We start from the raw sequence: 9,646 nt of genomic DNA, 5'->3' as shown, positions 1-9,646 counted from the left end.
TAATTCTTTTAATCAGGAAATGTAGATTAAATAAAAAGTGTGTGTATCCTGGAGTGACATAACTCCAAAGAGCAACACATAACAGCTATTTATTTATATTTATTTCAATTCGGCGACACAAACAAGAACTTTTACAAGGATTTAAAGGATTTATAGGCCTGTTATATATTCAACATTGGCTCTTAAAAGTCAAGCAGTGGAAATACATTTCCAGGGAACTGTTCCAATGACTTCAGGCCTCACCCACTAAATAAACCCAGATCTCTCTCCACACAACCTGTACAGTGATTTTTAAATAACTGAGGAGAAGGAAAAGATGGACTTCTTTCAGAGAACCTTCAGCCGCCGTCTTTAGGAGCCTTTAGCTCTAAACGCCTAATCAACAACTTGTTTTACCTCATAATTTCCATCGGTAATGATTTTCTAATGCAACCTTCACACAAACGAGTGTATTAAGGTGACAATTATTAACTTGGTTAGTGCGCCATGGAAGCAGAGCGCCGAGGAGAGCTCCAGACACAGTTACAGACTGTTTCCTCCTGCAGCAGGGCTACATGCTGTTTAACAGTTCCTCTGAAATCCTAGAGGACGAACTGTGCGTCATTTTCTTTACAGTGGACACGTGTTCAGTGGGTAGTGATGGGCCTTATTGAGTCCGTTTTACATCCTTAACCTCTATCTGAAACAAGCCAAGTAATCTGTCACCATTTGTTGTATTTCAATTGATAAATTAAAAAAAGTCCAAAGGGAAGTTTGTGTCTTTCACGCACCGTATTCAAAACAATAATAATAATTTAAAATAATGTAAGAAGAAAATAAATAGAATCAAAAATAAAAATGTACAGACATTCTTGCAATATTGATGCTAATTTATAGCACATAAATAAGGCTATTAGGCCTATGAAATATGAATAGTTACATATATAAATTTATATTATTAACTGTGCTCTCCGACAGGAGGCATGTTGCGCTGGTGGATGAGAGAATAACATGCACATCTACCGGAATGTGAATCTGACTCAGTGCAGACATTAATTGCTTAATATCGTTTCTGTAGCATGTTGTGTTCGACCATCATCAATGTAGATTTACATGCAAATGATGGGAGAAAAATAACCGAGTGGACACGCTGAATAACCTTTCCATTAAACAAACCATAGGATGTATTTATTTAGGATATCAGCGCTTATTTCTTCCAGCTGAAGCCCTTCGCGTTGAAAAGATTAATATTAAATCTCTTGACATAAAGACTCCCATATTTAAGGTATCGTCACTCCTACAGACTTTCTGGATGATTGAACCTGCGCTGGAAGTTTCTCACCCCCTCCAGCGGATTGTTTCCCTACAGAAAAGCGAGACATTACGGCTGAGCAGGACCCACAATGAGCCATTAATTGGAGCACACATGTTTTCTCAGCGTGCCTCTGTAACTAAGCTGCTCCGGTGCTGTGTGATCTATGCATCAGGTACTTGAGGAGACCTATTGGCAGGTGTTCTGGTCCAATCAGCTCTTTCCTTGCGCAGCGTCGCGCGCACTGAAGCTTGGAGGTGCTTTTTCTTGGTGCGCACTTGTGCACAGAAACCCTCCGAGTGCGCACAGACTCCATGGATCAGAGCAATTTGCAGCACTGTTGAGTTTTGTAGCAGCATCTCCACTGAAGGCAAACACCCCCCCCCACAAAAAAACCTCCATCTTTGGTCATGACGCTTCTGTGAGAGGGAGGTTTTCTTCTCAAGCAAGCGGAAGGAAAAGGACTGATCACTTTCTTTTGGTTTGTTTGGTTCGATTTCAAACGAAAGATGATGTTTTCTTCTGCAGGAAAGCGCTGCTTCACGATAGAATCTCTGGTCGCCAAAGAGAACCCTCTAACCACGGAGGACCCCATCCGTCCGACGGCTTTAAGTTACTCCAACCCGACGACAGATGCTTTAATGAACAGTTACCAGGCCCCGCCGGCCAGGTCCCTGTACCAGACCCCGGACCTGGTGTTCCCAGAGACTGTCAGCCACCCCTCCCTCACCGTGGCCCCGCACCAGCTCGGTGGAACACACCTACAGCATCCGCACTTCTTCGGGACGCAACATCGAGATCCGCTCAACTTCTACCCCTGGGTGCTACGGAACAGGTTTTTTGGACACAGATTTCAAGGTAAGTGAAGTTATGATGCAAAATAAGGCAGATGGTGAAACACATTTTTAGTTCCCATTAAGGTCTGAAAACTCTTTTGATCTTTGCAATTACATTTGCCAAAATAATCAGCCTGTAATTTGAACTAAACAATAGTATATTCTGCACATAAAATGCTGAGTAGGTGCCTTGGTGTAAATCTGTAATGGCATTATTCATCAGTGTTTCATGGAGGCTGTAAAGCATGCGCAAATGTTTGCTTTGGAGAGGTTTCCATATTTAGTGAAATAGGGCAGAAACGTGCACCTGACTTTTTAACACGATAAAACTGGCAACATTGAAGACATTTCTTTAACACTAAATTGCAGCCACTGATAGAATAAATCACAAGGCCACCGAGTGTTCAGCAGGCTGTGGGGCTGCTCTCATATTTCCACTCTCATTCGCCCCGCAGCTACACTCTCAGAAAGCCACAGCCAGGAGAAGATAAGCTCCGATGTTTCCATACAAGAATACTCGCCTTAGGTTAGGCTACAGAGCGTTTTCATTTCATTCCATAAATGTGGCACAACAGCCAGGCTGTAGAGACAAACGTGATAAAATCCAGGCTGATCATTTCAGTATAATAGGAAGAGGGAGGAAAATCCTGCTCAGGTCTTACAGCAGCAGAGGATTTGAACACAGCCTGCAGTGACTTATTTACCACACAAACCTCTGCGCAATTGCGCACGAGCTATTCCCCGATTATTGTCTGTTTATACTGCACGAGACAAATTGTTCTTGTATTCTAACTATGCTTTTATTGCACTTCTAAAGCTCCAGACAGAAAATATATTCTATTCATAAAGACAGAATGATGCAAATCCATAAGATGCCCTTCAGGTTTGACAATAAAAGCCTGTTTTCAAACTTCCACTTTGATGCATCTTGATGACAATGTAGGCTAATTATTAATACTAATACTTATTAATACTAAATTAATTATTTATACCCCTGAGGTTGGAATTAATATGTGATGCAAGAGGACAAAAAACAAGGAAATAGTAAAAATAATTATATATAATATATAAAATAATTACCATTTCATAAAATATATATATAAAAATCTGAGAGTTTCACAAAAAATAAATATTTTACCTTCCGAGAATATTTTCATCTATTACTATTCACTGTAAAAAGAAATCATACGCTATCATACATTATTTCTTCGATAGGCCTATATATTTTTCAGTAAATTCAGTAGGTTAAGATTGTTTAAACCAATAGTCAATTTGACACAAGTATGATACTACAAAACTACAATCTTGTTGTGCAATGAGTTTATGTATGTCTTGTTATATTTGGATAAGTTATTATCCATACGTTCCAGGAGTAGTCGATACATACACAAATATTATTTACAGGAAACACAAAACCCAAATGTTGAGGCTCCTGTACCCTTTCTAATAGCCCACAATAACACTACTGGAAAGGGGCGTCCTTCTCTATCTGTTACGTTCAAATTAATTTAATGGCCTGATGTGCGTTAAAGAACCAAATTAAATGCTGTTTGCCTGATATTGAAAGAAAAGCAGTTGAAGAGGAACATTTGATGGAAGCACGCTGGCCGCTTTGTTAATGACAACGAGTCATATCAGAAATAAAAATGTATAAAAGATATGAAAAAAGGAGCTTTTAACATTCTATTATTTCTTAGAAAATCTTTCATTATAGACAAAGTATTATTCTGGCGACACAAATGTATTAACATGCTATTAATGACAAATATGATTCATAATAATAATAATTACAATACTGCAATATGATCTATTATTATCAGCATTGGTATGGATATTATTGTTATTATTATAATTATTTATATATAATTTATTTTAAAATGTTTACCTTGCCCTTTGCTTCCATTAAGATAATGACAAGCACAGCATCATTTGGTCACATCACGCAGTAAAGCAGGCCTATATTAACACAGTTTCTGAATGATAATCCTATGACACAGATTTAACACACTGACAGTAAACCGCTCTGCCCAGTCCTAATGAGGTGTTATAGTAACGTTACCTTTTACAGCCCAAACTGACGGCCCTTGTCTCTCTCCTTAATTCCGGTGTCAGGTAATGACGTGTCCCAGGACAGCCTGCTCCTTCACGGTCCTTTTGCCAGAAAACCCAAACGCATCCGGACGGCCTTCTCGCCCTCGCAGCTGCTCCGTCTGGAAAGAGCCTTCGAGAAGAACCACTATGTCGTCGGAGCCGAGAGGAAGCAGCTGGCGAACGGCTTGAGCTTATCTGAAACACAGGTAAGCTAATGTTATGCTAGCTATTTTATTTATTGTATGGATGTTTTTTATTTCACCTAAAGCGCAAAGAGTAATGTTCTCTATTAGCTTAACTCAATAAGTTTGACTAAGAGCAGCGTTTCCATGGTTACAACATTATTTTCCGTCACATTCCAGAATGAAACGGTTGGTGTTCGTTCTGCAATCAAATGTCGCGATAACTTAAAAATAGAACGATATTTTTTAACCCTTTTTAACCACCTGTGATTGGACCCCACACTCTTCCGTAAGTGGGTCAAAAGCGACCCGTATTAGAATTAATGAGTTTTAATGCCATTTTGGTTAAGAATAATCATTTTGAATAAATTTTGGTCCACACAAGAATGCTTTCATTTTGAAATAAATAATAATAATAAAAAAAACATTTTGAAAACATTTTGACAATTTTGATAATTGAACGATTATTTAATTTTTTTTTACCCACTTATGGAAGCTTGGGGAAGTAATACGAAAACTACAGTTTCTTAAATTGTATAAAAGGTAAGTTCAAAATTTAAGTGGCACAATATCAAAAACGTTTTTTGAGGAATAGCTGGAATATGAAATGTTAACTTTTCATTGTTAAGATATCGCAAGACATTTTTGATCCACCTATGCATCTAAGGGTTAAAACAAAACTAAAAACGGCGTACGTGCTTCCAGTATGAGGCAGTTACCAAATAAACAACAAAAGCACTGTATCTGGCTGAATCAAAAATGTGGGTGGAAGTGTATATTTTTGGGGAAAAACGCTACTTTTTAGATATCCCTACCTTAGTCTGAATATACACAAATAAAGTGGAGTAATTATCTATTTTGGTGCTTTAGGCTACGTTTTTTTTTTCTCAAAACAGCAAAGCTAGATGGATATATCACTGAAAATTACATTTAGTTCATATAGCCTTAATGCGGTTAACTCCTGATATTGGGGTGTAAAAAATTACCTCAATAATTTACATCAATTCTAATTAAAGCAGCAACATTTTTAATGTAAAAATTTTAAACGTTTGTTTGTTGTTTTCCTATGTATAGAGCTATTGTAAGTATAGGCCTACAGTTATTGCCATTTTTTATTTAGGTGTCACAAAGACTACAGTAGTTTAAATCGCAGGGTAGTGTACTTGTTACATCATTTATTGTAAGTAGTCATCTAAATATAGGCTAGCATGTTGCAAAAGAGAGTCCACTGCAACAGAGATCATGAATTAAGTGAGAAATCAGTCCGCACTGGCTATGGTGATAGTGTTTTTTATTTTTTTATTTTACATTACATTACATACATATTGCTGCCAATGCATGTAGTACGATTACAGTACATCATACACAGAAAATATTCAAACCGTTTGAGACACAGTCTGATCTAATTTAAATAACTCACTTTCCCAAGCCACATGATAATTGTCCACAACTCAGTTAAGCGCCTCTTAAAGGTGTTTAATTAATGCATGTTATAGTGTAAAGGGTTATAAATATTATCGGTTATGTTTAATGAGTCCACAATATCTCTTTATCAATTAGGCCTAATAGGCAACATAAGGAGGGGTGTCCTGACTCAGCGATAAGGGTAAATGCTGATGGCAAGTTTAGTGTTCATGTCAGTCAATAAAATGTTTTGCAATTAAGCACAATTTGAATTATGCTAATTAAAGTGACAAATTAATGTTAATTAACACAGAGAGTTTTTGTTTGATCTTATTTCTGAGTGTGTACAAAACATCTAAAACACCCGATGCAAGATGAAGATGAAGATGAAGATGAAGTTAGATGAAGTCGGCATGTTATCGGCATTATCACTCATCACCCACAGATGGTGAAGGAATAGTCAAACTGTGTGGACAAAATCAGGGACAGGAGTAAAAAGCTGGATAGTTTCTGTGGCTGCTTATTTAGCCCATTTACACACATTGGCAAGTTCCTAGCCAACATTTTAGTTCTGCTGTTTAAGTTTTCTGAGCCGCCTGCACTCACAACATTGACCCAAAATACTTCCATCCAGTTTAGTGAAAACTGTTTTCTCTATGTTGAATAAGCCCTAAGCCTTGCAAGAGTGAAGAGCAGGAAGCTAATATAGGTGCTGCTATTTAAAAAATGTACCCTGGTTATGTGTATGTCGGGCAGGCTGATGTTCCAAGGACATACCAGCGACACCAATCAGGCAGGAGGCTCTTTAGCCGTCGACCTTTCCTGTGCAATAATGTCACTGCTCAGTAATGCGAAGACAAGTTGTGTGTTGGGGTTTTATTTCTTTTATCATTAGCAAAGGGGATGCTACAGGTACAGGGGGAGACAACATAATTATTAAAGTATGAACCAGTGGGGTTTGAGTAAAGGAGAGAATAGCAGGCTTTGGGGATTGGTGGATTGGGAGGGTAATAAAAGATTTTTTTAAAATTTGTTACAGATTTTATGTACTGTAATGGTAGAAAATGAAGATAAAGCCCATTCTAACTTTCCAGGAAGTAAAAGCAATGAAAGAAAAGGAGACCTATATACATTCCTTTCATTTTTTTAATGGAATAGAAACCTTGGCATGAAGTGTGAAAGTCATTTTCCATTCTGACTTTAAGTGTCTGGTATAACAGCAGGCAGAAATTTTAACTCGTCACAGGTAGAAATGAAACAATCAGCCAAAAGATGACGAAGCTAAACGACAAAAACAGCTAGTTTGATCATTAATTAATCAATTTATTGGCTACTTTCTTGTGCCGGTATTGCATTTATCTGTTTTTTGTTAATTTTGTTCACTGAATATCTTTAGGATTTGGACAGTTGACAGGAGAGCAGATTTAGGGATAATGAAAATAATCATTAGCTGCACGGTCATGTGACAAGTCAAAATGTCCACCTTGAGAAATGTCTTTTGCTTTGACCTCCTGAGGCTCTCTGGAATGACATAACAGTCTGTTTTAACAATGTTCACCATCATCATTTACCTGTTTATTATCCTGTCCAGGTGAAGGTGTGGTTCCAGAACAGGCGGACCAAGTACAAGCGGCAGAAGCTGGAGGAGGAGGGACCAGACAGCCAGCAGAAGAAGAAGGGGAACCACCACATCAACAGATGGCGCATCGCCACCAAGCAGGCCAGCTCCGAGGACATAGACGTGACCTCAGAGGACTAAAAACCGCGGCCCAACCTCTGACAATGCTGCCCTAAACCCTGCGTCCCCTTCAGACGCATCAAGGACCAACACTATTTATTATGTATTATTATTATTATTAAGATAATTAGACACATTAGAGGAAGACTCAAAGACTGAATATGTGATCACTGCACAGACACTGGAAAAAACATCTTATTTAAATATCCATCTTCAGAGCGAGGAGAGATCCTCCCATCATTGAAGATCTTTGGTGTGAAAACCAAAGATGAAGAGAAACAACGTCAACCTCTTTCATAGTGTTTGTTTTTTTAAATTGTACATAGGCCACTTTAAAAGCTTGTTTTTGAAAGAGGCTATTTGTTTCATTAGAGCTGTTTTTACCACCTGCTTTGGTCATTAACACCTCATTGCTCACCACACCCTCCCCGCCACCTGTGTACTGTGTTAATTTAAATTTCTCCTCAATGACGGGAACATGTCGCACTCTTTTAATCCACCCAGCGAGCGGGAGATCGGGGCAGAAGAACAAAGCAGGAAGTGAACCATGTGTCACAGAAGATCCTAATTTGTCACTCGCTGCACGGTTTTGTTTTCAGAGCCGCTCTAGCGCTCGGTCATGCTTCCTAATGAAGATTCTCCACAGAGAGGCGATTGGCGAGCAGCTGTGCGTGACTCTGGGACAGATGAGAAGCTGCAGAGACCTCTGCTGTCAGGGGCGAGTTGTGCCACATAATAAAAGCCAGTACACAGCTTTGTGCTTCTTCTGCTGCTGTGCTACATTTGTCGGTGTGGGATGTGTGATGGATGACGTCTTCATTTGTTGAATTTCTGCAGATTTCATTAAGCTGTGTGTAGTAAAGAACATATATGAGAACATACTTTCAAAGCAGAACATGTAATTACAAAAGATGTTTTAGAAATAAAAAACAAAAGCTATTTCTCCGACGACAAACGTTTTTGTGTGATTCAGGTGCTCACTTTGTACGTTATGTCGACCAGGCTGGAGAGTCTGAAGGTTTTTCTTTGAAGCTATTACAGCTGCACATTTCACTCATTAGTTCCTCCCTGCATGTGCAAATCAGTGTGAAACATGCTGCTGCAGTGTTAGATTACTAGAAAACCTGCAGACTCGCTAACCCTCCATAGAAGATGAAGAAGAATTTCCTTCTTTCAGGTTGTTGTACGCTTTAAAATAAGTAAAAAATACCCCTCCTTCCAGAAAGTGTGGAAGGAATGGTGGTGTGAGGAATGTTGCAGGACAGTTGCACAGGTGTCAGGTGTGTTACCTGTCAGCCGGTATGTCCCTGAATGCAAGCAGAAGGGTGGACACAGAAATAATTCCCATCCAGAAGGTGCAACCTCTGAAAAAAAAAACAGAAAGTAGTCACTATTGTGCGGAGCCTCTTTCACCAAAGCACCTCAGTAATCACCTGTCAAAAGAAACGGAAGGGATCTCCTCCTAATGACCCCGAGGCTTCAGAGATGATCGCTGACGTTTGACCCTGATGTCTTGTTTTGTAAGCTAAGACACAGAGAGACAGCCAGGAACAGGGAGGGGGTGAGAAAAGTGACATACACAGCAGTAGTCTCACCTTTTTACAAAGAATACGTCAGACATCTGCAGTTGCAAAAGGGGCCTCATGCCTTGTTTTGAGTTCCCAGGATATCCTATACTCACTGCAGGTGCAAATGCATGTATGCAGAATCCCAGCATTCCTTTTTTGTTCAAATAAACAGCATCAAAGGTGTGTTAAAACAACTACAGTGCTCACTCTGACACTTCATAAGTGTGTGGTTAAGGTTAAATCACAGCTCAGTTAGGTAAAAGGTCAGCGTGATTAACTAGAGCCGCGCTTCTCATTTGTCTGTTAGGAAAACAATTAAGGCGAAAATCACAGCCGTCTCCCTGAACGCCGCGTCTCCTGCCGCCTGAGTCAGCAGAGAGGAGAGTTCAGGGTGAGAGCAGGAATCCACCGTGAAAAATACAAGTCTGGCTGCAGAGTGCAGCCAGGTGGGGGAAGGAGCCGCCAGATCAGAGCTGCTGCTGCTGCGGCGAAGGTGTTTGAAAACTAGTCTGAAACACAACTACACTCAAACATTG

The 9,646-nt window shown here is 39.4% G+C and overlaps 1 protein-coding gene across 1 annotated transcript; it reads left to right on the top strand.

The window, feature by feature from the left end:
* The first annotated feature begins 1,800 nt into the window (after positions 1-1,800).
* Positions 1,801-7,676, top strand: emx1 (empty spiracles homeobox 1). The gene is made up of 3 exons (XM_069662315.1): positions 1,801-2,149; positions 4,240-4,424; positions 7,396-7,676. The coding sequence occupies exons 1-3, from the start codon at positions 1,801-1,803 to the stop codon at positions 7,561-7,563; spliced, it is 702 nt and encodes a 233-aa protein (XP_069518416.1). The 3' UTR covers positions 7,564-7,676.
* Positions 7,677-9,646: the final 1,970 nt, after the last annotated feature.

The sequence above is a fragment of the Semicossyphus pulcher genome, unplaced genomic scaffold (assembly GCF_022749685.1).
Source record: "Semicossyphus pulcher isolate SPU_LCO1_2020_fin unplaced genomic scaffold, fSemPul1.0.p SCAF_14, whole genome shotgun sequence".
NCBI classification, from domain to species: Eukaryota; Metazoa; Chordata; class Actinopteri; order Labriformes; family Labridae; genus Semicossyphus; species Semicossyphus pulcher.
Note: the sequence above shows the minus strand (reverse complement) of the source record. Positions and strands in the feature narration are given on the sequence as shown.

Coding starts and splice junctions, on each gene's coding strand:
- emx1 (XM_069662315.1), top strand. CDS start 1,801: ATGATGTTTTCTTCTGCAGGAAAGCGCTGCTTCACGATAGAATCTCTG. Junction 2,150..4,239: donor TTTTGGACACAGATTTCAAG/GTAAGTGAAGTT, acceptor TTCCGGTGTCAG/GTAATGACGTGTCCCAGGAC. Junction 4,425..7,395: donor TGAGCTTATCTGAAACACAG/GTAAGCTAATGT, acceptor TATCCTGTCCAG/GTGAAGGTGTGGTTCCAGAA.